General features: G+C 54.9%; 4 protein-coding genes across 20 annotated transcripts in view; 3 read left to right on the forward strand and 1 right to left on the reverse strand.

The window, feature by feature from the left end:
- The window catches only part of GATAD2A (GATA zinc finger domain containing 2A), a 100,969-nt gene extending 96,006 nt beyond the window's left edge, over positions 1 to 4,963 (forward strand). For all 15 annotated transcript variants that reach the window (XM_059063393.2, XM_067032574.1, XM_067032563.1 and 12 more), the window contains one exon: positions 1,415 to 4,963. In XM_059063393.2, the coding sequence (XP_058919376.1) occupies positions 1,415 to 1,545 (131 nt within the window). In that variant the 3' untranslated portion in view covers positions 1,546 to 4,963. The remainder of the gene's footprint in view (positions 1 to 1,414) is intronic.
- Positions 4,964 to 6,801: 1,838 nt separating this feature from the next.
- On the reverse strand, positions 6,802 to 9,715 carry TSSK6 (testis specific serine kinase 6). The gene has a single exon (XM_067032577.1). It carries the CDS (start codon positions 8,910 to 8,912, stop codon positions 8,091 to 8,093), a length of 822 nt encoding a protein of 273 aa, XP_066888678.1. The 5' UTR covers positions 8,913 to 9,715; the 3' UTR covers positions 6,802 to 8,090.
- A 29-nt stretch (positions 9,716 to 9,744) lies between these two features.
- Positions 9,745 to 17,429, forward strand: NDUFA13 (NADH:ubiquinone oxidoreductase subunit A13). 2 transcript variants are annotated; one of them, XM_067032578.1, is made up of 6 exons: positions 9,747 to 9,861; positions 14,188 to 14,347; positions 15,046 to 15,124; positions 16,481 to 16,552; positions 16,949 to 17,018; positions 17,236 to 17,429. In XM_067032578.1, the coding sequence occupies exons 2-6, from the start codon at positions 14,227 to 14,229 to the stop codon at positions 17,353 to 17,355; spliced, it is 462 nt and encodes a 153-aa protein (XP_066888679.1). In that variant the 5' UTR covers positions 9,747 to 9,861; positions 14,188 to 14,226; the 3' UTR covers positions 17,356 to 17,429. The 2 variants fall into 2 exon arrangements, with proteins under 2 accessions (XP_058919388.1, XP_066888679.1); XM_059063405.2 differs by lacking the exon at positions 14,188 to 14,347 and having other exon boundaries at positions 9,745 to 9,861.
- A 464-nt stretch (positions 17,430 to 17,893) lies between these two features.
- YJEFN3 (YjeF N-terminal domain containing 3) lies at positions 17,894 to 26,315 on the forward strand. Of its 2 annotated transcripts, XM_059063403.2 has the most exons (6): positions 17,913 to 18,077; positions 21,943 to 22,051; positions 23,914 to 24,024; positions 24,262 to 24,375; positions 24,455 to 24,605; positions 26,052 to 26,315. In XM_059063403.2, the coding sequence occupies exons 1-6, from the start codon at positions 17,962 to 17,964 to the stop codon at positions 26,255 to 26,257; spliced, it is 807 nt and encodes a 268-aa protein (XP_058919386.1). In that variant the 5' UTR covers positions 17,913 to 17,961; the 3' UTR covers positions 26,258 to 26,315. The 2 variants fall into 2 exon arrangements, with proteins under 2 accessions (XP_066888677.1, XP_058919386.1); XM_067032576.1 differs by lacking the exon at positions 26,052 to 26,315 and having other exon boundaries at positions 17,894 to 18,077; positions 24,455 to 25,019.
- Positions 26,316 to 26,433: the final 118 nt, after the last annotated feature.

The following is a 26,433-nucleotide window of genomic DNA, read 5'->3' on the forward strand; positions in this document are numbered from 1 at the left end:
TCATCCAACTGCAGAAGAATCTGGCCCTCCTGGAGAGCAGAGAGCATTTGTAAACAAACCGGAGATACTTTTGTTCAGCATGTTTAAGATTACAGCTAAGAACTCGTAGACTGGTCAGAAGTTCCTTTTCTGGGAAATTTGAAAGTACATGAGATAAGTGGGAAAAGTCAAATATGAGAGTACGCATGTATGCACAGTGATAGTACCATGTGAAAACTTCGTATTAAGGGTAACGTTCGAAAGAATATGAAGGAATAAATAGTTGCTGTGTTCAGTGATATGTGGGATTAAACATGAAAATGTCATGGCTTAAGAGCAGCATTTCTCAGAAGAGTTCTGCCTGGACTCCTGGTTGCCCTGGGTTTCTGGATGGTGGCTTTCTAGGCAGGACCTAGCAGCAGCTTTCTGGAGTGCTGGCCTTGGATACACAGAGAATGTTCTGTGGTGCATTTGACTTTGGAACATTTATTCCACAAAATATATTAACCCACCAAAAATACTTCTGGGTAACACAGCGGCTCTGGTCCCTGCTGCAGCTGAGACTCCAGGGCAGTCCTTTCCTGCAGGCCAGCCCAAAACCTAAGTGTGCCGGTTTGAGGCTGGTGGGGCAGTGGGGGGCAGGGTGGGTGTGGGGGTATGATACTTGGGGAATTTCCTGGCGGTCCAATGGTTAGGACTCGGCGCTTTCACTGCTGGGACCTGGGTTCAGTCCCTGGTCGGGGAACTAAGATCCTGCAAGCCGTGCAGCACAGTACCACCACCACCACCACCACCCCTGCCAAAAAAAAAAAAGTGATAGTTGTTCATCGTGGAAATTTGGAGAATACAAAAAGAGAAGATAATGGTAGTGGCCATTGTCGACCCCAGAAGAACAAATGCTGCACTTCGGGACTTTCTCCTCCTCACCCCGCCTCCACCTCTTCACTTACATGTCACACATGTGTAAATGCCAGCACATATATAGTAAAAAACAGGAAGTGCCTTACAGAGGGATCATGCTGTATTTAACATTCTGTGTCCCTCTTAATGTTTTAATGAGAGAATGTTACCATATCATTAAAAACTTTGAGGACAGGATCAGTTGTAATGACTGCATATATTGCATCATACTGGATTGCCCAGTTGCACAGTTCAGTCATTTGCAGTTTTCCAGTGTTCTGTATAGCACTGTAGTAAACAACTCAGTTTTCATAGTTCTGGTAGATGACAGAATCTCTGATTATTGCCCCACGTGTAAGGTTACCACGGCAGAGGCTGGGAACATTGTAAAAGCGATTGAGTTATTAAATTCTCTTCACCTTCAGGGCTGGTATTTGAACCACCTTTGCTCAGTGGGCCCAACTGAGGCTGGGGTCCTCCCAGGAGCCTCCCCATGACTGGGGCTGTTGTGGCCTGTTGCTCTGTTCTGTTGCAGGCGGGTCCCTTGCATTTGTCAGCCCGAGCTTGGCGGTGCACAAGACCTCCTCAGCTGTGGACCGCCAGCGGGAGTACCTCCTGGACATGATCCCACCACGCTCCATCCCCCAGTCGGCCACGTGGAAATAGTGCGAGCCTGGCCCAGTGGAGAACAGGCTCCCTCCTCCCTCCCGCCTGGCCCCACCACCCTCCACTCGGGAAGACGCCCTGCTCCCCAAGAGGGCAAGTAAGCGCCGGCCGCGCTGCGGAAGTGAGAGTTCCGATCTTGGCTGCAAAGTCTCATCGACGTGGGGGGACCACTTCACAGGTGGACCAGGATTATTACTGGGGACCTTTCCCATGGGCTTTCTTCCTTTCTTTGCCTTTAGTTTGCCCAACACCAGCAGAAAAGCGGACCTTGGGGGCTGGTTCTGCTCCTCGCCCTCTCCTTCGGCCCCCTGAAGGGCACATGGACGGCTCACCCTAGACACTGTGACACGCTCGGGCAGTGGCGCCCGGGGCTTCTGAAGTAGAGCGGAGCATTCTGTTTTGTTTTTGCTTTTCCCTCTGTCTTAGCCTCCTAATCTTTGACTGCCTTCCTTCATGGCAATCTCTAGGTTGACAGATTTTTTTTAATCACCTCACGATGATGGAGTTTAATGTAAACCGTGCAGACCCAGGGTTCCCTGCCAAGCACGGCCCCCATGCCCTGGAGCGTGGGCCTCTGACCACCCAGCCCTTGCTCCAGCAGAAGGCCTCTGCTGCTGCTCGTCCCAGAGACCCCCGACCTTCCACACTTAAGCAGAAGAACAAACTGCAACCCAGACCCAGCCAGAGAGCCCAGGATCCTGGAAGCCGAGAACCGTCAACAGAGTAGGGAGGAGAGAATTGGCAGCAACATCCAGAGCCTGAGCCGGAAGTTGGAGGGGCTGGCTGTTGTGTTTTTTTGTTGTGGTGGTTTATTTTATTAAATTCTTTCCTTTTCTTTTCCTACTTACTTTGATGGACAACATCCTAAGCCCTGGCCTGTGCTTCTGTCAGGTGTGTCTGGGTTGGGAGGCGCCCTTGCACCCCCCTAGACTTCAGGGTTTATGTTTGGGTCTAGTTTAGAACCTTCCCTTAAAGCAGGGCCATGCTGCCAGGGTTTGCCTTCAGACTTTTTTTTTTTTTTTTTTTAAACCCCCCTAGAGTCTACAGAAATGTCTTACAAAGGATCAGGTCTGTTTTTAGTTGTGTTGTGTTTTGGTTTCTCCTACTCCTTAAAAATCGGTCCATGAGGAAAAGCAGAAGCTGTTGTGTGTGTGCTGCACGTGGGCCAGCTCTGTGAGGGTGTGAGGGTGCCATGTGTGCGTGCACACGCGTGTGTAGAGGGGGTATGCTGCTCCTCACTTCAACCCCGGCCCTGGTTTTCCTATCCATGCAGTTAGGGACTTAACTTAAAATCCTTATTTTGTAGGGCCACCTTCTTCAAATACACTGCTGCAACATTCTAATAAAGGCTCATTTAACCGCCCGCCCCCCCATGTTGTGTGACTATCAGTGTTTAGAGGACATTTTTGACATGCCATAGAACTAGTTTTCCAAAGCGTTCTAATTTTCTGTTGTGTAAAATCCTAAATTTCTCATTGATTTTTGTTTTGAGTACATAATGTAGATGGGCTGAAGGAGGGGAGGGCAGGAGAAGGGTGGCTTTCATTCCAAGATCCAGGGATTTGGGGGAAAGGGGAAATTGACCTTCAGGAGGGGTGGGGGAGCGGGGAAGGGTGTGTTTTTACACCAAAAAATCGAGTATGCAAGCATTTCTATTCCTCTCATTTTTCTGTGTGCCTGGCAAATAAATACCTGTCTTATATTACTCTGAGCTGTTAGCTCTCTCTGTTCAATGACATGGGCCAAATTTTTCAAATCCTTCAAGAAGGAGTGCCCACTGGCCTCCCCTGAAAACTGACCTCAGTCCTATGCAGCAACTCAGGCGTCTGGGCCAAGGTCACCTCTGCACTGGGAGTGCACCATGGTGGTTGCACCCCCACGGGGGTTGACTGGGTCTGTGACTCCAGGGCTCAAACTGAGCCACTTACTTGCATTGGCCCCGAACCCTGTCCCCATCAGAACCTCACTCTCCACTATGCTCAGGAACCACCTCTCCTCACCTCACCTGGCCAGACTTCTCCAGGCTGTTGAATAGGCCTCGTGAGTTCAGTACAAACTGACCGCCACAGGCGGAGGACGGGATGGCCGGGCCCTGACCCTGTCTGCTTCCTGCAGCCCAGCATTTGCAGGAACATTCCCATAGTAGGACATACTGTGACATAAATGTAGCTTTTTAAAAGGGGGTCAAGAAGGTGAGATGCCTTAATCTTTATTCATTTCTACTGTCTCAAAACTTCTATCTCCCCCCTTTTTCCCTTTAATTTCCCCTTTGCAGTGTAATTTCTATAAGCCTCAAGTGCATGGTTCTGTGATGAAATTTATAATGTTGCAAGAAAAGGCATTAAATACCTCTCTGAATATGGGAAGGATATTAACATTAAGGGTATTCTCCCAGCCCCAAAGCTCACCCCTCAAAATTGGCTACAGTTCTGGGAGTTTGTAGGCTGAGAGGATCTGGTTCCCAGGAGAACCAGAGAATGTGGGAGCCCCCAGTCCCAAATGACAATTGTAACTGCCCGGGAATCTGTGACAGGAACCCCCAATGGCAGCTGGAAGCTATTCAAAACGTCAGCTGTTCTGTGGACTCGGGTGTGGGGTTCACCAAGCTCACTTCCCCATCTGAAGTGGCTGCCTGTGTGGGCCCGAGTGTGCACGTGGATGGTTGCACAGATAACTGCGTCCACTGGGAGCTGCCCACGGCTCTGGCCATCCTGACCATGTCATGGGGACTCCAGTCCTCAGTGTCCCATGTGTACTGTTGGGACCCACACCTTTGACAAGGTCAAGAGTGGCCTTTCCCCAGGAGGCGGGGAGGGGGGGCGGGGGGCAGGACGCGGCTCTGGTCCTGTCTGTACTATAAGATCTTGAGGAAACAAGCTCACTCCAGTGCAGAGGGAATGAAAGAGGCGAAAGTACACCCCTGCCGCATCCTGTGGCTCCTGTGTCCCACAAATCACTCTCCTGTGGGCGGAGAGACACGGGGAGGAGTTTTCTATATAAATAATACATTATCATCACAGGGGTGTAAATAATGGGAAAGACAGTCCTTGCTGCTCTGCCGTAGGGTTTTTCTTTAATGCCTAGTTATGCTGCACATGGCGTTGGCCTAAAGAACTTGGACTGAGCTTTTTTTTTTTTTTTTTTAAAGGACAGCTAAAGTTTTATAATCCTTAACAAAGAAAGTATAATAGTCACACTAGTGTAGGATATTTGGGAGGTGGTTTGTTTTGGTTGGGGGGAGGAGATTGTCACTTGTATTTATTGTGACTCTAAGTCTTTGAAAATAAATGTTTAAAAAAATAATCTCCCACCAAACCGGAACAGAAGTTCCAGTAAACAAAGACGCTGGAATCAATGGCTATACATTGTGTCATGAGGAAGTTTTAGAATCTGAAGGACAATAAAGAAATGGATGATGTGTTGGCTGTATTTTTTTTTCGTCCCCTCAGCCCTGGTATCCCACGTTGTTTTTGTCGCGGCTCTGGGGCAGCTTGGAAACTTGGGAGGGGACAGCAGGGTGACCCTTTGTTAACGGGGAAGCAAAGGAGAGGACACCTGCTTCTTGGGCTTCTTTCAGGCCTCACTTGTTATGGGTATTTAGTCTTCCCCCAACTGGGTTCCGCAGCCTTGCTTCTGGGCCTCCATTTCCACCAGAACCTGGGGCTTTGTGGCCCGTTTACCCACAGCGCTGGGGGAGTGCAGTGAGAACGCAGTGGGTTTTGCCCATCGGCCTGGCTCCTAGCCATCACCAGCCTCCATCCGAGAATGGTGGGCTTTTCTGGATTGGCACGGCATTGGGTGTCTGCTGCAGGACATGATGTTGCAGGTGTAGATTCTAAGCACAGAGGGTGGGAGCCACCCGGCTGGCTCCGAGATGAACAATTTCTGGTGAAAACTTGTTTTTAGAGGTTGACTCACTTTCAAAATTTTATTCACAAAAATGAGACTTGTAAGCACTTTGGTGAATTCCAATGTGCAGTAAACGTCACCGTGTTTTCCTAGGTGCTTTATTTATGTATTTTGCTGTTTCTTGTTATTGGGGCATCTCTACCTCCAGCCTCCCCAGTGGCCATGACTAGACTGGGCAAGGCATAGAACTGGTACAAGACATGACTGACATTAAACCCAACCCTGTCGTGCTCCACCCGTGACACATACTGACTGGTGCCCCCCCCGACACTGGCTGAGAGAAGCCCACTTCCGGGGTTCCACGGCCAGCCTTCAAGTGAATCTTTGCTGGATTAGGCACAAGATCCTCCGTGGACGGAGGGCAAGTCTCATGCATCTTCTCCAGCTAACAAATGGGACATCAGCCCTGGTCCCTGAGACCTTGTCCCCTCTGAACTGAGTTGTGAGTGTGGCCGTGAGGCAGGAGGACCCCAGGCCCATTGCTTACACAGATCTATCTGGACAGAAAAAGGCATGTGCCATGCCCCAGGCATTGGGGTCACACCTTGAGACAAGGGTGAGGAGGGAAAGAATGGGGTATCAAGGGAGGTGACCTTTTTAGGCCAAGTCTTGCATGAAGGGAGGGGAAAAGTGGTGCAGGGAGTGGGAGCAGCCTGTGCAAAGCCTCGGAGGTGAGACCAAGCAAGGCAGGTTGAGGACAAAGGATAGTATGGCTGGACATTGGGGGTTAAGGGGAAAAGGATGTGGGTTTTATTCTGAGTGAGCAAGTCATTTCCCCTTTCTTAGCCTGTTTCTTCCTCTGCAAAATGAGGGGGTTGGGGTCACAGCCTATTTGAAGGGAGTGAGGGGAGAGGTGGCACATAATCCCCAGGGCACCTGAGAGCCGTGGAGGGGGAGGGAGCAGGGGTGGGGTATGGTCAGACCCATAAGTGACCACCCTTCTCAGGTACTGTGGGGCTTGGGTGGAGGCAGGTAGGATAAGGGCCTAGGGAGGTGTTTCCCATACACCCCAAACGACAACAGCCACTGTCACTAAACTCAGTAACCTCATCACAGGCAAAATAACCCCCAGTCTCCCCCAGACCCTGTGGGGTCCCTCTCCAGATACCAGACACACACCTTTTACCTCTCCACCTCCTTTCCCCCTCCATTCCAGCTACAGGAGTTCCTAGCATTACTCAAGCACACCAGCTCCATCTCGTCTTGGGAACACTTGGAACACTCCTTTTGCAGTTTCCAGTGTTTGATTCCTTCCCGGCTCAGCTCAAACGTCGTTCCCTTCAGTCCCTCTTTGCTCACCCCCACCTGGCATTTAGCAACAACTTACAATTATTTTATTTTCACACCATTCGTTTATTTTACTTTTCACTTGCTCCCTTCACTGACAGCAGGGATGAATCCAAGCCATTTGGCTGAGTCCCAGAGCCTGGCACACAGCAGGCGCTCAAAAAAATGCGTGAATGAACAGAGTACCGAATGAACCCCGTCAGACAAATGCCCCACCCTCGACTCTCCCCCGAGGGTCTTAACCCTCACCAAGGGAGGGACCCTCACTAAGGAGAGATTCCACCACCTCCCCACCCCACTTCAGACATATCTGGGTGCAAATCCTGGCTGTTCTTGGTCAAGTGATACCGGTGTGGGCATCAATTTATTTGGGGGGGGGGGTGTACAAGGCCCTCTCACTGTTGTGGCCTCTCCCGTTGCGGAGCACAGGCTCCAGACGCGCAGGCTCAGCGGCCATGGCTCATGGGCCCAGCCGCTCCGCGGCATGTGGGATCTTACCCATGTCCCCTGCATCGGCAGGCGGACTCTCAACCACTGCGCCACCAGGGAAGCCCTCAATTTCCTCTTTTGCAAATGCTGTTTCTGTAGGGACAGGCGCCCCCCGCCCCTTGCTGTTCCATCCTTAAACACCAGAAGGGTGCTAGGGTTCTTGCACCCTAGTCCAGCACCTCCATTCCCAGGACCATTACGACGCCGGGGACTACTCCAAAGCCCCTTAGAGTCTGCCCAAGATGGGGAGCCCGAAAGGTCTGGGTTCGAATCCTTCCAACTCCCTTTTCAGACCTGTAGCAAGAACCTCCACAAGGTTCTTTCTCTAAAAAGGGGCGCCCGCACCTGCCTTCTCCCGGGAAGCGATCCCCTCCCCCGAGCTCCGTAAAAGGGGGCCGTCGCTAGAGCCAGGTGCGAGAAAGAGCGAGTTTATTCCAAGTTCCAAGGTGGGCAGCGCCGGGAGCACGCCGTCCCTCACCGGCATGCGCGGCTGGCTGTGGACAGACGCCCTCCGCGCGCGTCCGCTCGCCATCAGCTTCTCCAAGCAGCCACTGCCCGCCGCGTAGCGGTAGCTCATTTAGCACGGGGGCAACGTTTCCCTCTCCTCTCGCCCAGCCCCTTCCCGGGGCCTTCTCTCGGGGAACCGAGGAAGCGCACGCGCCCTTCTGCTCTTGGTATCGTGGCGGAGGAGCTGAATTCCAAACGGGGGAGACTGCCGCCCCCGGCGTCGAAGTAGGAAAGGGGAAAGGGCGGGTGCGCAGTGGCGCGCGGCGGCTTCGCGGAACTCCGGAAGCGCGCTTCTTGCGCGTGCGCTGCGCAAGAAGTGCTCGGGGCGGCGGGAATGGTGGGAACCCGGGCTTCTAGCTGGAGTCCCCCGAACGCAGCCAGCAGTTGCGCGCTACTTGGCTTGCGGAGGGCCTGGCCGACGGGCTGAACTGCAGCAACTCGGCTATTAGGGCCTTGCAGCGCTCAGACAGCTCGAGGCCATCGGAGTAGAGAACGCCGCGCTTCTGACGCCGGGGCAGGCCGGCGATGTCGGAGTCGTCGAAGGGCATACACCCGGTGACCATGACGTAGAGCACAACACCCAGGCTCCATATGTCGTACTTCTTGGGGTCGTAGGGGATGCCGAGGAGTACCTCGGGCGACGCGTAGGCGGCCGAGCCGCAGTAGGTGGTGCTCAGGTCGGGGTAGCCATGCGCCTGACAGCCGAAGCCAAAGTCGGTGAGCTTGACGCGGCGTTCATCAGGGCTCAGCAGCACGTTTTCGCACTTGAGGTCGCGGTGCACCAGGTGGTGGTCGTGCAGGTAGCGCACAGCACCGGCGATCTGCGCGAAGAGGTCGCGCGCCTGCCCCCCGGGGATGCACCCTTTTCTCTGCACGGCCTGCAGTAGGTCGGTGGCGGCCGCCTCCATCACGATGTACAGCTTCCCGTTGCACACCTCGATGAACTCGAAGACGTGCACGATGTGCGGGTGCCGCACGCCCCGAAGGATGGACAACTCGCGTGGCAGGAACTTGTTGACGAAGTCTGGCGGCGCGCGCCGCCGGTCCACCACCTTGATGGCCACCGTGCCCTTGTATTTCTTGGACGTGGCCACCTTCACCTTGGAGTAACTGCCCTCGCCTATCGTGCGGCCCAACTTATAGCCGAGTTCGCTCAGAAGTTTGTCGCCCGACATGGTGGCGCCTGGGGCGCGTGGGGAGCAGGAGGCGGCTGCTGTCGGTGGGCGGCCGGACTCCGATCTCGGTCCTAACCCATGGCGCTTGGCACCTGCACACCCGCACCCCCATGTGCCCACTCCCGGGCCCCCACCGCCGCGGTGCCCTTTATTGCCTAGGTAACAATTTCTGCCTTGTGAAGTGACCGTGGGCGTCACCCCGCCTCGGGGTGAGGGGTGGGGGCCCAGACCTCGCCCCGTGGTGCCCCGCAAGGCCCTAGGGCTTTGTGACTCATAATCACTCCGAATGGTCCAGTTCCCGATGAGAGGACACTAGCAAGGAGTCCCGACCACCACCGGGAGTGGAATCCGTGCCTGGGATTGGGGCGGCTCCTCATGAGTCCGAATGTGAGTAGCATCCGTCCCCCAACTTCGTGTACTCAGCCCTGACCCTGTGGAGCCCTGGGCTGCCCACAGGGCCCCCCGAGGGGGAGAAAATGGGGAAGAGACCTGGCTCCCTCGGGAGCCTGAGGTTTCTAACTGGCCTGCACATCGCCCCAGAGGGAAGGTGAATGGGTGGTCCTTTGGTGCAAGGATCCTGGCGACCGGACAGGCTGCAGGCTTTGACACCGACTGAGCCACGCACCATGTGGGAGAAGAGAAAATAAGGACTCTACGGCAGCAGCTGGAGCGTGCAGTCGATCCCGGGCCCAGCTATCCGAGCTCTCCTATGCACTGGGGTAGGTAGGTGCACCAGCGCCCTAGGTTTCGCAGCCGGGTTCGAGACCGGCGCGGCAGCTTCCGCCACACTCATCATGGCGTTGGTAGCCGTTGCGTAACTTCCTCCCGCGACCGGAAGTGCAGGGTCCTGCAAGTATGGCGGCGTCGAAGGTGAAGCAAGATATGCCCCCGGTAGGGGGCTACGGCCCTATCGACTACAAGCGGAACCTTCCGCGTCGGGGACTGTCGGGTCAGTGTCGCCCTGCGACGGGGTGTCAGGGTCTGGGCCTTCTGGGCGCCGCGGCGGGGTCGGGACGTCGGGGAGTGTAGCGGGCCTCAGTTTCCCTCTCCATAAGACGGGGCGGAGTTCCAGGATCCCAAACAGCTTCAGTACTAACAATAACGACAGCTGCTGCAGTTTGTCGAGCATTTACTAAGCCCTTTGCCTCCTTGGAACAGCCCAAGAGGTCGGTCCCGTTAATTATTCCCATTTTACAATTGATGAAACTGAGGTTAATTTAGCCTGCGCCGCGAGCCTTCCGCCACGTTCCGGTTTCACAGGTGGGGAAACTGAGGCCCGAGAGAGGATGCGACCTCCCCACAGGGCCACCCAGAGCAAAACTGGGGCCGAAACCCAGAATACCGAGGGGATTTAAAAGATGTTCGGAAAAAAAAATAAGATGCTAGGTGCAGTGGTTCCTCGCTGGTGGCCCCCAACTTCAGGCTATCCCAGAATTATGTGTTCTTAAAATTGTCAGGGGTTCTAAGTAACGTTTTAAAATTTTTTATTGTGTTCAACACAAAAAAATGTAAGCGAGAAAGTGAAAGGCGCCCATACTTTGCACCCAAGGATAACAGAGAAATACAAAAAATGTAAAACGAGTTAAGAATGCATACTTTGCTGCACGTCATTGAACTTTACATTTAACCGTGCGCATGTTATGCAAATTATGCCTCAGTTAAAAAGCAAAAAAATTCATGGGCATGGTTTCAAAAAAAGAAAGTTATAATTCAGGCAGTAGAAAAGTTACTGTCAGGTGAAAACTCAGGTCTTCCCCTGCCCCTTCTTGGCTTTTTTGTAATCCAGAACAAAGGTTGGCAAACTTTTTCCGTAAAGAGCCAGATAAATAGTTCGTGCTTTCTGTGCCAGATGGTCTTTATCCACTATTGCTGCTTTTTTTTTACAACTTTGCAAACCTAAAAGTGTCCTTAGCCCGAGGGACATACAAAAACAGGTTACAGACTAGATTTGGCGCCACATGGGCACTCGACTCTAGACTCATTCCTAGAGTCAACAAATATAAAGCGATCTGAGCCTCTTCTTAACACCCAGGTCAGTGCACTCCTCGGGTGTGTGGCATGAGGTCTGTTTATACATGGATAGTTCTGTGACCAGGCTGCAGAAGGACCCTAGCCCTTGGGTCTCTCTGGGCTTCCCACAGTCAGCATCTCTTTCAATTTTAAGCCACAAATGTGGCCCATATCCCGGTCACTCTTCCAGCAGTGCCTCCCATGTGCCTCAGATACCACCGATTGGGGTTGGGTCTCCCATCACAGCCCTTGACACCAACCTTCATTGCAGCAAGTACAGACCCACCCCAGTCTTTCCTGGTTGCAGTGGGGTGAGGAATATAAGACCACACTCCTTTCTGGGATGTGGTCTTTGTTTATGTACCTGCATTGAGTAATTGTTGAGTGCATCCGCGGTGCTGGGGCTGTGTCCTGAGGCGCTCACTGTTTAGCTGAGGAGACAGACACATCACTCCATCATTTCCCATTGTGGTCAGTGCCGAGGCCCAGGATAACTGGGGCTTGCTTTAGCCAGAATGGGCGAGAGGACCTCTCTGAAAAGGATTTCCCCAGGCAGAGGGAACAGTAAATGCAAAGGCCCTACAGTCTGTCTTGCACCCTGCCCTCATCCTCTGTCCTCCAGCCTTATCCACAGCTGCCCTCTCCTAATCAGTCTTGCTCTTGTCAAGGCACCGTGTCCCCAAGCCTTGACACCAACTCTCCTTTTCTCTGCCTGGCCCACTCAGCGCCAACATCCCAGAACATGCCAAGCTGGCTCAGGCTGCCTTTAATCCACGCTGCTACCGAAGTGACTGCTACCCCCACCTTTTCCCTTTATCTCTCACCCCAAGCTCTCCTCTCCCCACTCCCACCTGCACCCAGCGAGTGGCCCTTTCTTTTTTTCTGGTACCTTTAACATTTTTATTGAGATTCACATGCCATGCCATACAGTTCACCCATTTCATGAGTACAGATCACCAATTTTTAGTCTATTCACAGTTATGCAACCATCGCCATGATCTAAATTTACAACATTTTCATCACCCCAAAAAGAAGTGCTCTACCTGTTAGCAGTCGCTCCCCATTCTCTCCCAGCCCCTGACAACTACTAATCTGCTCTCTGTCTCTATGGATTTGCCTCTCATATAAATGGCATCATTCACTCTGTGTCCTTTTCGTGTGACTTTTCTCAGCATGTTTTTAATGCGTATGTTGTAGTGTTTCAGTGCTTCATTCTTTTTTATGGCTGAATAATATTTTTGTATGGATGGACCACGTTTTGTGTGTCCATTTACCACTTGTTGGACGTTTGAGTTGTCTCCACCTTTTGGCTGTTACGAACAGTGCCGCTGTGAACATTCCTGTACAGGTTTCTGTGTGAACATGTTTCCTTTCTCTTAGGTGGAGTGGAATTGCTGGGTCATATGGTAACTCCCCATTTAACATTGTGAGGAATTGCCAGACTGTTCCCAAATTGGTTGTACCATTTTATGTTCCCACCTGCAATGTACAGGAGTTCGAATTTCTCTGCATCTGGACAGCACTAATTACATTCCATTTAAAAAACTTTTAGCCATCCTAGTAGGTGTGAGGTGGTATCTAGTGTGGCTTTGATTTGCATTTCCCTAGGGACTAATGATGTTGAACATCTTTTCATGTGTTTATTGGCCATTTGTATAGCTTCCTTGAAGAAATTTCTATTCAAATCCTTTATGCATTTTTAATTGGGTGGGTTAATCATTTTATTATTGAGTTTTAAGTGTTCTTTATATATTTTGGATACCATTCCCTTATCAGGTATATGATCTGCAAATACTTTCTTCCAGTCCGTGGGTTGTCTTTTCAGCTCATTGATGGTGTCATTTGCAGCACAAAAGTTTTAAATTTCAACGAAGTCCAATTCTATTTTTTCTTTTGTCACTTGTGCTTCTGGTGTCATATCTAAGAAACCATTGCCTTATCCAGGGTCACAGAGAATGACTTCTCTGTTTTCTAAGAGTTTTATGTTTTAGCTCTTAGTACATTGAGATCTTTGATCCATTTTGAGTTAATTTTTGTGTATGGCGGGAGGAAGGAGCACACTTCTTTTGCATGTGGCTATCCAGTTGTCCAATTTGCTGAAAAGACTGTTCTTTCCCCATTGAATTATCTTGGCTCCCTCGTCCAAAATCAATTGACCATAAATGTGAGGGTTTATTTCTGGACTCTCAGCTCTGTTCCATCAATGTACATGTCTATCCTTATGCCAGGGCACACTGTCTTGTACACACAGCTGCGTGATAAGTTTGAAGAGTCCTCCAACTTTGTTCTTCTTTTTCAGAATTGTTTCAGCTATTCTGGTCCCTTGCATTTCCATATGAATTTCACGATCTGCTTGTCAATTTCTGTGGGACTGTTGGGGGAAGGTTGGGACTCTGATGGGGAGTGTTGAATCTGTACCTCAGTTTGGGGAGTGCTGCCATCTGAACAATGTTAAGTTCCGATCCATGAACACAGGATGCGTTTGTATTCGTTTAGGTCTCCTTTACACGTGGCCCGCACCCACTTCTGGGCATGCCCCTCGTTGGCCTCTCCCACCAGACTGGCAGCTCTGGAGGCACAGACACCCCCTGAGGGCCTGGGGCCCCGGCCTCACCACTGTCAATGAGGAATAGATGAGTTAGAGCTGCATCATCTTAAAGGCCACTTTACCTTAGTCTTGGAATTTATCTTACAGATGGGCCCACACATGGGTGCCCAATGTTGAGGGCAAGAGGTCCTCACGAAGACAGTCTCTCAGTCTTTTCCTGGGGCTGGGTTGGAATCAGCAGCCCCCGGCCTCTCTGCAGCTGTTGCAAATAATGGGCAGCTCTGATGAAACACTCCCACCCAATGGAAAGAACGTTGAGTGCCCAACGCAGGTGGTCAGCCATTGTGGGAGAGCCTTGGGTGCACTAGGGACTGGTCCTGGGCACTCGGCCCTCTCAGGAGAGGTCCTATTTCTGTGCACAGGAACCAGGGTGCCCTCGCTACCTTGTCCCCCATAACGTGGAAGTGCCTTACCCTGAGCTCATGTTTTTAACAGGTTGAACTAAAGGGATTAAAAAATTGAGCCAGTTTCTCATTTATCTCTGGGTCCAACAGAGGTGCCAGAGGAGCCTTGTGCTGGAGACGAGCTGAAGAAGAAAGAGCCCCCACTTTGTCCCCCCATGAGTCCCAGGAAGTGGCTTTACCCACCATTTGCCGATCCTTTACTGGGTGTTAAATGGAGCTCGGTCTGGCTGAGTTTGTTATTTCATCCCAGCAGCCACGAGTTCTGTCCAGAGGAGAGACTGAGGCTTGAAAGATGAGGTGGTGCAGGACGAGCCAGCCCCAGCCAGGCCCCAAGCATCCAGACCTCCCTGAAGACCCCAGCAGGCCCACGGCCTGTCAGTCAGAATTACAGCACAGGTGCCCACGGGTTCTCAGTAAATATTCATTTCAGCCTCTGTCTCCTGGGGTCCCGGGAAGGGGCTCTACCCCACTGGGCCAGGAGGAAGCAGCACCTGGGAGCCCAGGGGGTGGCTGGGCAGCCCCTGCAGGGCACTGCCTGCCTCCAGCAGCCCCATCCAGCCCCCTGTGGGCAGCACACAGGGAGGTGGCCCAGGCAGCCGGGACCTCCGTGGAGCTAGGACCCAGTGTGGACACTGTCCTTCCCCACGGGGACCAGCTGGCTGAGGGGAACCAAACAACCTTCTAGTCAGTGGCGGGGCCAGGGCCACCCAACCATAAACATTTAGGCCCTCAGGCCCTCTCGTAGTCTCTGCCCGGCCTGTACCTTCCAGGAACCCTGGCATGGGGGCAGAGGTGTAGCAGCCTCGCAGCCTGGTGTCCTTGCCCGCAGAGTGGGTGAATGGGATAAAGAGTGGGCTGCAGCTGCAGGGGAGGGGTTTCCAAGAGAGGGGGCCAGTGGACTTTCCACAGAGACAAAAAAAAGTAGTCTGAAAAAATAGGCATTAGAGATGGTACTGGCCATCTCTGGCAGGGGGTTTGTGAGGGCTTTTGTCTTCTCCCTCATTCATGTTACTGGAGTATTTGCACAGTCAGTGGGTTATGCTTCAGGAGAAGAAAGGACAGGGTGGCCTGTGCCACGTGCAGGTGCTGAGCAGCGCCCCTCTCCCCACAGGCTACAGCATGTTCGCCGCTGGCATCGGGACCTTGCTCTTTGGGTACTGGAGCATGATGAAGTGGAACCGCGAACGCAGGTGGGCTCTGCGCTGGTGAGCAGGGGAGGGTGGGGACGTGTGCCTGTGGACTTAGTGTACTTCGGGGCCCCTTGTCAATTCCTCAGGCCTCAGGGAGTGCAGGCCCTGACACAGCAAGTCCATTTCTGGGCTTTACTCTCAAGGAATGACTGACTAGTAAGCAAGAAGCTCGCCGCCAGATGTTTACTGGGTGCCCTTGGCCTCCACCACTGGTACCCTAGGGTCCACGTTAGCATAGCAGAGGTGGAGGTGGAGGGACAGGCCCGCGATGCAGTCTCTTAGTGGGTTTTTGTCTTTTTGTGGGTGGTGACCAGGCGATGATATAAAGGCTTAAAAAGCAGATCATGCATGCAAGACAGTGGCTGGGCCAGCCGTACAGGGCCTGAGGGACCCAGGTCTGCAACAGCCTTGGTTGGGACTCAGGCCGCCTCTGAGCTTGCCGAACGCCCCTCCATGTGGCTCCTTCTCATTGGCTCCCAACGAGCTAGGCCCCCCCACCCTCTCCCACTCTGTGTCCTGTGTCCTTAGCACCCACCTTGAGCTTGCTCACCCCCAGCACAGGCGGTGCTGGAGAAGAAGGCCTGGCACGTGGAGGGCGTTGAACATTGTTGAGTGAACTCAGGAGCACCTGGTGGGTGCTGGACGCTAGGGCCACCACACTGGACAGGCAAGACCAGGCCCAGTCTTCCAGATGGACCCAGTAGTAACCACAGTGTGTGACTGTGGTGAGGGCAGCAGCCTGAAGCGAGGCTGCTACCCTGGGTCCTGGGGGATGGGGATGGGTGGGAGGCTTGAGGTGGGGGCTGAAGTTCACCCAGACCCTTCCTTGTGCTGCTGTGAGATTTCTGGTGATGAGGGGACAGGGCCGGAGGCCACTCCCTGGACCACATCACTGGGCATTGCTCTCCCCACACCCCCCAGCACAGATGGGGCTGGTGGCTTGGAGATGCCAAAAAGCAGGGAGAAGAAAGGAGCTGCCCATTATGCTTGCTCCCCCACGGTTATTTTGCGGTGAAAGGGATGTGATTTTGTAAAGTCCAGAACCCCATGATGAACGTTCCCCACAGTTCACTGCAATCATCAGGCCCGGGCTATTTTTAGGATTTAGAAAAAAGTTTTGAACTGAAAAGAAAGTGTGAAGCCAGCAGTCTTGTGGACTGACGCCACCTGTGTCAACTGCATGCCCCGCATCCCCCGTCTCAGGCTGCCGGTGGGCAGAGCCCACTGCCCAAGCCTTTCCCCCTTGCTTGCCTCTCCCCAAAACCCCTTTCCAGGGTAATGCATGTCCAAGGGCCTCATCATCTGCCCCCCATCCCACCGTGGTCTGATCTGAGTGTTGTTTTGGGGATTTCACAGGCGCCTGCAGATCGAGGACTTCGAGGCCCGCATTGCACTGATGCCTCTGTTGCAGGCAGAGAAGGACCGGAGGTGTGCTGCTGGGGCCAGGGTCGGGAGGTTACAGGCCTGAGTGCTGCAGCCTGCAGCGTGGGATAAGGCCAGAACACACATGGGGACCGACAGCCGTGACCTTGTACATGGCTCCAGGGGATGCCGTCGTCCTTGGAGAGGGCCCCAAACTTGATTTGCAGCAGAGACACAAGAGAGAATGGAAGGGCTTCTGGAGGACGGGGCGTTGGGGCCGGGCAGGAGGACGGTAAGAGTTTGCCAGTGGAAGAAAGGAAAGAAGAGGGGTCAGCATGTGCAGGGTTGAAAGCTGCAGGAGGTGATGGGGCGGTGGAGCGGGGACAGGTTTGGCAGGTTTGTTAGGCAGGGGCCCCTCAGGGTGCTCAGGCCTGTCCCCCACCCCCCACCCTGCCCCTGCAGGGTTCTCCAGATGCTTCGGGAGAACTTGGAGGAGGAGGCGATCATCATGAAGGACGTGCCGGATTGGAAGGTGGGTCCTCAGCAGGAAGGGCAGGGGTCTAGGCCACTGCAGAAACACAGCCTCCCACAGAAAACCTGGGGCCGAGGGGTAGTGGATGTCAAGTGCCAGAAGGGGAAGGCAGTTTTGGGTGTAGGCACAGTGGCTGCCAGGCCTGGTGGGGTCCCAGCAGGCTGCATGGGCCTAAGGGGTTAGCTGCGCCGCCACCCATACCCTTCTGTCCCTGCAGGTGGGCGAGTCCGTGTTCCACACAACGCGCTGGGTGACCCCCACGATGGGCGAGCTCTACGGGCTGCGCGTGAATGAGGAGATTCTCCGCGCCACCTATGGCTTCATGTGGTACACGTAGGCTCCTGTGCCCCTCAGACCACTGAACCCCTACTCCCTCCCTACCAGGAGAGAATAAACGCTCTGGAGACTGGCCTGCCTGTGTCCTAGGGACTGAGTGATTGGGGGTTGGGGGCTACGGGGTGTCACAGGAGGTGCAGGGACTAAGCAGAAGATGCCAGTGGGATGGCCCCTGGATCACCCTTCAGCGTCGGCTACCAAATATGCCTGGACTTTTTCCTACCTTTGTTGAAACCCTGCTTGTCAGCAGCCAACCCCTTCAGACTGGGGGGCTTCTCCACCTGGGTGCGGGGTGGGTGGGTGACCTGCATAGGAGAGCACCGGGGTGGAGAGGGGCGCAACAGAGGCGGGTCCCCTCGCTCCTAGGCCAGGATCCCATACCAGGGGTAACTGGCCCATCGCTGCCCCTCCAGACTTTGTTTTCCTGCCAATATTTGCAACTCTGGGATTCCCGCCGTCCTCTGAGGCAGCTCCGTTCCTGGCGCAGTAGGGTTAAGTCCACTTGCACCTACCGACCAACGGCTGTGCACAGCGCCTTCGCGGTGTCTCCTGATTGGCGGACACACAGGGTGGGCGGGAGGAGAGAGGACGCCCCCTCTGCCCAGGGATGCACTTAAAAGCCTGTGGTGGTGGTGGCTGCCTGCGCGCCCAGATCACCTCCGCCATGAGCAGCGTGGCTGGCCCGGACCTAGCGGAGGCACCCGAGGAGCGGTGTTTCCTCAGGTCAGCCGGGGAGAGGGACGGGAGGCTGGGGCATGGCTGGAAGAGGGCCTGGGGGACCGGGGGCTGTAGATCAGAGGCAAAGGCATGGCCGGGATGGGGGGCGGGGAGAATCCCAGGCCCATCCCGCATTTCACTGGAGAGACTTAAGACTGCGGCAGCTGCCGACACCTCCAAAGCTGCGTTGCCAGGGAAACGGCATCTGCAGCAGGCCCGCCCCTCATGAATTACTCATCAGCACCAGTGGTCGCTCCCCCATTACCCACAGCCTAAGCAGGGCCCGCCTCCCCTTTCCATCTTTCCCAGGGACCCTGGAGCCCATGCCCCTTGTCCCCCATCCGGGAAGAGCTGAGCTCTTTTAGCTCCTCAAATGCTCACACCCTCCTTGATAGTGCACCTGCTACTAACCCCTTGTTCAGAGAAGAAAACTGAAGGCTGGGGAGGGAAGCCACTGGCTGAGCTAGGGCTAAAGTGATTTTTAAATACATGGGGCCACTTGCCAGTGGGGTCTGGAGCTGGCAGCTGTGGTTGTGCCTTCCACCTTGTCCTAAGTCATCCTCTGTGTCCTTCTCTAATCGCTTGTGACATGGGACCCCAAGCAGGACTGTAGACGTCACTGTAAACCAGACCCCACAGTCCTTTGTGCGCCACCTGCCCACTGTCCACGCAGCCCCTCTTCTCAAGGCAGATACTGTGCAGCGACTGGCTGATGTCCAGACTCAGCGAGAGACCCAGCACATGCTAGGCAGGGGGAAGAAACTGTTCTAGAAGCTGGAGCTGTGACTTCACCTGGTATGGGGGATGGGGGGGCCTCAGATGCCAACTAAGGAGTGATGGGGTGCTGTGTGTTGGGTGGGAGTGGAACACGGGGAGAGGAGGCTGAGATGGGAGACATAATGGGGGCATGTAAGTAAGGTGAGGAATTTGAATATTCTCTGAATACTGGGTACCCGTAAGAAGGTTTGGGACGGGGGGTGGTGAAATCTGGTGTTCAAGTTTGCAAAGCCCCCTCGGCTTGTGTTGAGTTTGGGGGGATGTGACTGCAGTAGGCAGCCAGGTGAGCAGTGATGAAGGGCTGGTAGGCAAATCCCGGGGCCTCACAGCTCCTCTCATCTGGGGGCTGAGGTTGGGAGAAGCAAGAGGCACCCTCGTAAACTGAGCACCGCCCCCCAGTCCCATAACAGTTCTGCCCTATCGCCGCCCCTGCCCAGAGCAGCTGCTGCCCCTACCCTCAGGCTCCTAAGCCTGGACTGCCCTCTGCCTGTAGAGTCCCGGTTATCTCTCCAGGAAGATAAGGTTCCAAGTGGAGGCCAGAGGCCAAAGCTTTGGAACAGAGAAAGAAGAGGAGGAATGGATGCTCCTCCCACAGCCCTCCTGGGGGGCAACAGAGCGGTCACAAGCTGAAGATAGAGGAATGAGCTTTATTCTTCCTGCCTGCCTGCCTGCGCTGGGACTTTGTTGCTGCTCGCGGGCTTTCTCTAGTTGCGGTGAGCAGGGGCTACCCTTTGTGGAGGTGTGTGGGCTTCTCATTGCAGTGGCTTCTCGTTGTGGAGCATGGGCTCTAGGCGCGCAGATTTCAGTAGTTGTGGCTCGCGGGCTCTAGAGCTCAGGCTCAGTAGTTGTGGCACATGGGCTTAGTTGCTCCGTGGCATGTGGGATCTTCCCGCACCAGGGCTCGAACCTGTGTCCCCTGCACTGGCAGGCGGATTCTTAACCACTGCGCCACCAGGGAGGCCCCGCCACATTCTTAAAGCGCCTTCGACATTCTTTCCCGGGAGCTGGGCCGGCCTGTCCTGGGGCATTCTTCATCTGGCCCCACCATGAGCTCTGTTTCCCCACCGGGTCCTTCAACCTCCTGCAGCATTAGCTGCAGACAACCTGGGAGTTGAATCTGGCTCTGCTCGCTGGGATGACAAGGCATGTCTGTCACCTTGCCCTAAGCCTCCATCTTCCCCATCTGTGTGGGACCCTGAAGTATCTTTCTGACCAAGTTTCTCAGCCTCGCTCTCTCTGCTTCTCTTCTGTCCCTTGAACCTGCCAAGTTCATTTCCACCACAGGGCCTCGGCCCTCACTGTTCTTGCCACCTGGATTACCTCCCACAGCACTCCAGGCCAGCCCCTCCAGGAAGCCCTCCCTGACCCCCCATCGCATAGCAATGCTTGCTTCCCACCTCCACCCCTCCTGCTGCCTGGCCCGGTCACGCTGCACAACTGGCTAGAAGGTTGTGGTCTCCTGCTCACAGAATCAAAAAAAGGAACCTCAGGATTCATCCCAACAAACCTCTGCCCATCTGTACGTCTCCCTCTGCTTTGCTCACACCCCATCCGTGGCTCTGGAGACAGACAACAAGGGTAGAAGGCTTAGTTTTCCAACTTGCTTCCTACATGACTCTGGGCCATCCATTTTATTTATCTGAGTTGTTATATGTTCTTTCGACTCTCTGGGCCTGGTCCTTTTATGATAATAATAATAATGATAATAATTATCATAATAACAATTATTATTATTAGCATTACATTCTAGGGTGTGCTGAGGGGACAAGTGCACTTGTGGGGACAAGTGCCGTTCCCCAGCTGAAAGGGGTCCTGGCTACGGGAAGCTGGTATCAGGCTATAGACCCTGCCCAGCTGCTCCAGCCCCTGATTCTGGAGTGAGGAACGTCTTTCAGTCCTCAATGCCAGCCAGCTCTTCCTCTCTGTAGCCACCAAGCCCAGACCAAGGCCAGCTTAGGCCCTGCTTTTAGAAGGGCCCAACACTTGGTTTAATGCTCTGCCATCACCATTTAAAACTCTTAATAATTATTGATCAAGGGGCCCCACATTTGCATTTTGCACTGGACGTCGAAAATTAGCCTGTCCTACCTTCTCTTTTGCAAAGGAGGAAGCAAGGCTCAGAGAGATGAGACGGACCTCAGTCACTCACGGAGCTGGGGGCTGAGCTTCACCTCAAGCAATTTGGCTCCATTTCTCTGGCCACAATTATTGAATTTTATCACTGTCCCTGAAGAGGGATGGACCACCAATGAGTCTCATAGCTGCAGGCGCCACAACCACCTCTCCATGTGATCCATCAAACTCTGCTGCCTTGGACTTCCCTGGTGGTGCAGTGGTTGAGAATGTGTTTGCCAATGCAGGGGACACGGGTTCGAGCCCTGGTCTGGGAAGATCCCACATGCCGTGGAGCAACTAAGCCCGTGCACCACAACTACCGAAGCCCGCGTGCCTAGAGCCCGTGCTCGGCAACAAGAGAAGCCACCACAATGAGAAGCCTGCTCGCCTCAATGAAGAGCAGCCCCTGCTCGCCGGAACTAGAGAAAGCCCGCACGCAGCAACGAACACCCAACGTGGCCAAAAAAACAAAGCAAAACAAAACTCTGCTGCCTTTAAAACCCACCTCCCCCAGGCACCCCCAGTCCAGTTGACCTCCAGTGTCCTAGAATCCTTTCAGTGGTTTTACACTGCCTGAAAGCCACGCGTCACCCCCAACAACTAAGTCCTTCATGCTCTATTCCCCCCTCTGGGTTCCTCTTGCCTTGGGGGCTGGGGGCACCTGGGTGAGGCTCTATATCCCATGCTTTGGGGCAATAGAACCAACATGCACTGCCATACACTTCTTCTACCACCAGAGGGCTCCCGCGCCTCAGGCTTGTGCTCAAAACGCCCGCTGCCTTCCAGGCTTCCGTTCAACGGGGTGCACGATGGATGAGGAAACTGAGGGAGGGTCTTCGGCTCTGGGCACGGGGTGGGGGTGGCATCCGGGCCTGGCTCGGAACATTGGTGGCACATTTCTGGCTCCAGCTGAGTCTCAGTCTCTAAGTCTTTCCGTCTCTCTGTGTCTCTGAGCATCTCTCCCCGCTCTGACCCCCAGCACAGCGGAGGCAGCTGCCCTGGAGCGGGAGTTGCTGGAAGATTATCGCTTCGGGCGGCAGCAGCTGGTGGAGTGGTGCGGCCATGCTAGTGCCGTGGCTGTGACCAAGGTACCTGACCCCTGATCCTCAACCTTGACCCCAACCAGATGGCCAGCCCACCAGAGTGGAGGCCTAGCTGCATGACCCCCATGGCCAGGATGGTCACTTCTGCCCGCAAGAAGCCCCTCTTTGCTTGGGGACACCCCAGCCCATCACTGAGATGGGGAAACTGAGGTCCAGAGAGGATCATCACTGGCCCAGGCCAGGGTGTTAATGAGCGTCAGGACAGAGACGGGGGTCCCCACAGACGTGGAGGCAACCACAGAGATGGGTCTGGGGCCCTTGACTGCCTGCCTCTGACACCTCCTGGGTCTTGAGCAGAGGGGACGTCAGTTCCTGAAGCCTGAGCACCCGCAAACAACTCCCAGCCACAGGTGGGGGAACTGAGGCCCAGAGGTGGGGAGGGGTCTGCACAGGGCCCTGGGAGGTTGGAAGTAGAGCTATGTTTGGCTCTGGAGCAAACCCCCAGGCTTCGAGGTGCCTGCAAGAATAATAGCAATGACGATACTACTGTCCAGTGTTTCGTGTCATGTTGCCAAACCACGCTGGGCCTCAGTTTCCTCCTCTGAAAAAGGGTAATAAACTGACACCAATAAATAAACACAAATGCCTTAGGAAAGTGCCTGATTGAGTCAGGGCTCCAGCAGGTAACCCTTTTCCTCTTCCTCCCCTTCTTCCTCCTCTTCTTATTACCACTGTATACTTTTTTAAAATTTTAACATCTTTCTTTATGGGGACTCAATTGTCTTTTAACTTAAATGTTGCTAGTTCCAAGTGAAACAGATCCTGAGTGAGATGCTCAGATGAAAACAGAACAATGAAAATCAAAGCCACAGAAGCAAACCCAGTGTAGTAAACTCACGCCTGGCCATTGATGACCAACTGTCCAGTTTTTGCGCTGAAAGCTCTGGGTTTGTCCAGAGGCCCCTCGGTCCTAGCCAGCTGGATGTTATCACCCTCCCCGACTTGGTTGCGGGTTTGGGGCTCTGGGCATGGCGTGGTGGGGTCATAGGTAGGACCAGGTAGGGTCAGGAGCTTGCTGAGGCCCTGGGGAGGAGACTCAAAAAGGAAATAACTTTCCCTCTGTGTGGTTGGAGATTAGAGTATAGTTGGGCCCCCCGGAGCCACCCTGGGCCTGGTAGAGACCCCACAAGCCTGTCGGAGCCATCGTTACTCCCATTAGATAGAGGCTGGGGAAGGAGAGTGAGCTGAGGCCAAGCAGAGAGTTAGGGTAGGGCTGAGACTCTTAGCTTCTGCGTTAAAGAGAGGGAGATACACAGAGACACAGAGGAGAGTCTGAAAGATACAGAGACGGAGAGAAAGAGAGACACAGAGGTGAAGACAGAAACGAGAGAAACAGATGAGGAGAGACACGTAGAGAGTCTGAGAGATGCAGAGAGAAAGACAGGGAGGTGAAGACAGAGGCCAACAGAGAGGGACAGAAGGAGAGAGGGTATGGCACGTTGGAAAATTACCCCCCTCCCCTACTCCCCCCAGCTTTGGGGCCTCCGGGAGGGATGGAGGGACGGAGGCCTGGAAACATGAGCGGTGGGAGGGGCAGCCACTGCAGTGGAAAAAGGTGGAAGAATGTCTGCAACTCAGGCCGAGAATAAACAAACCGCATTCTGGGCTCGAGTGGTGGCAGGAGGCACGTTTTTCTGCTTGGGCTTGGCAGAGCCTGAGGCAAGGACTCTGGGTCTCCAACAAGGAAACTGAGGCCCCCCAGAGGCCCCAGCCCCTCTCCTCCCATCCTGCCCTCTTGCCTCCAGGCCCGAGCCCTATCCCATCCTCTACTCCGGGCCTCAGTTTCCCCACTGGAGTAAGGAGAAGTTCCGAACGCCATGCCTTTGCCTTTGCTGTGCCCCTGCCAGGTGTTCCCTTTGCCTGCCCACTCCCGGAAGCAGAGGACGGTGCTAGTCGTGTGCGGCCCGGAGCAGAATGGGGCAGTGGGACTGGTCTGTGCCCGGCACCTGCGGGTGTTTGTGAGTAGCAAAGATTTCCTTGGCCTCCCAGGGTCACACTCCCAACCCATCCTTGAAACACAATTGCTTCCTCCTCTTATTAGTGTCCCAGGGGGAGGATGAGGCATGTCAGGTTACAGAATATGCCCAGTGCTTGTGCCAGGCAGTGTCTGCTGCCTGGTACCCAGATCTGGAGAACAGAGGCCCAGTGGGGAGCCTGGGAGGGCCCCAGTGCTGACCCCGTCCCGCTCCCCGCAGGAGTACGAACCAACCATCTTCTACCCAACACGCTCACTGGACCCACTGCACCGGGACCTGACTACCCAGTGTGAGAAGATGGACATCCCCTTCCTGTCCTATCTGCCCACGGAGGTCAGCTCGGGTGGCAACTGAGGGGGTTGGTGGAGGAAAGTGCCCCAAGATCGCCCCCTGACCCTGCCTGCCCTCCCAGGTCCAGCTCATCAACGACGCCTACAGGCTGGTGGTGGACGCCGTGCTGGGCCCCGGCGTGGAGCCGGGCAAGGTCGGGGGCCCCTGCATGCGTGCGCTGGCCACGCTCAAGCTGCTGTCCATCCCCCTCGTGAGCCTGGACATTCCCTCAGGCATGTCAGGTGGAGCGGGGGGCATGAGGACCTGGAGAGCTTGGGTGGAGGCCCCTGAACCCTGGCTTCTGGTGGTCCCAGCCTGTGTGCCCACTCTGAGCCTCAGTTTCCCCAGTGTGGATGGATCCTGCACTCTGGGTGAGGCTGAGGGTCATGTCCAGCCCTCGGATGGGGAATACCCAGGCTGGTGCCCATGGGACCCTGGGTCCCCTCCCCCCTACACCCAGCACAGTGTGCTTGCTGCCCACCCTGGCCCAGTCACCCGGGGCAGACATGAGCTCACTCGGCAAAGGCCCTGCTCGTCCTGGCCACCGCCCCAGGCCTGTTGGAGCCATTAGGCAACGGGCAGAACGGAACAAACAGCTGCTGGGCGGCCAGACCCTCCATGGGGGTGGCCAGACTCAGGGGGACATCACCTGGCTTACAAGACCTCAGGGTCTTACCAGCAGGATGCCACAGAGCTGGGGGTGGTGTCTAAGGGAGGAGGTGGTCTGAGGGGACAGACTGCAAGCTCATGTGTGAACAGATAGCCTTGGACAGAGAGGGTCTCCCTGTCAGGTCAGAAGGGGTTCTTAGCGGCCCCTAGTCTGAGGGTGGAGGCTAGGGTCAGAGAAGGAAGGATTAAAGTCAGAGGGAGGAGGCTTGTAGTTAGTGGCCCCAGACAGGTCAGAGGTAGGAGAGAAGGCAAGGCCCCTAGTCTGAGGGTGGAGACTCATTTGAGGGATGGCAGAGGCTACAACCCAATGAGGGAGGGGGCAGGGTCCTGCCAAGACAAAAGGCAAGATCTACTCTGAAGGTGAAGGCAGGGATGTCAGGTCCTAGGGAAGAGTCTCTAGTCAGAGGGAGGAGGGTAGCTGCTCAAGTTGGGAGGGGCGGGGGGCACATCTTGTCAGAGGCAAGAACCTGGGGCAAAGAGACAGGTCTGATGGGGGAGGCTTGCCTGAGGATGGCGGCAAGTCTGTCCCCTGAGTAGAGAGTGGGGATCTGGGAGGAGGCTGGGAGGTCTGGGTGGAAAGAGACTTTAGTTTAAGTAGGGGAGCTCAGGATTGAGAGGGAGGGAGGTATATAGAGACAGACGCCGGGTCAGAAGGCAGACGCATAGGTCTGATTGGGAAAGGGCAGCAGGTATAAATGAGGTCGTCTGAAGGCAGAGGCTGAGTCAGATGGAGGAGACAGACTGGGCAGCAGGATGGGAGCAGAGGTAGACAAGTATGAGGGCAGAAGCTCTGGTCAGAGGAGGGAAACATCCTCGAGGAGCTGGGAGAAACTGGCCTGAGGGCAGAGGCTCAGTTTTATGCGAGGCAGGGTCTGACCAAACTCACGGGTCAGAGCAGAGGCTGTGTCTGATGGGGAAGGGGAAGTGGGTGACGGGGCGGCAGGTCTCTTGTCTGAGAGCCAGCACCCCTCCTAGCTCCTGATCCCCGCCTCCCATCCTTCCTCCCTCAGGCTGGGACCCAGAAACCGGCGGCGACGCCGAGGACGGGCTACGACCCGACGTGCTCGTATCGCTGGCGGCGCCCAAGCAATGCGCCGGCCGCTTCTCAGGGCGCCACCACTTCGTGGCCGGCAGGTTCGTGCCCGACGACGTGCGCCGAAAGTTTGCTCTGCGCCTGCCGGGGTACACGGGCACCGACTGCATCGCGGCGCTTTGACAGCCACCCGTGCCCACGCGGCTTGGGCCCGCGGCAATAAACACACGTACCACCGCCACCTCGCCTGGGCCTCCTCTGTGCGCGGGGTCTGGCACGGGGGTGGGGAAGCTCAGGGACCACCGGTCCCCTGGTGGCCCCAAGGCGGGAGGGACGGAGGGCAGACGTAAATGGGACTT

The sequence above is a fragment of the Kogia breviceps genome, chromosome 4 (genome assembly GCF_026419965.1).
Source record: "Kogia breviceps isolate mKogBre1 chromosome 4, mKogBre1 haplotype 1, whole genome shotgun sequence".
In the NCBI taxonomy this organism is placed as follows: Eukaryota; Metazoa; Chordata; class Mammalia; order Artiodactyla; family Physeteridae; genus Kogia; species Kogia breviceps.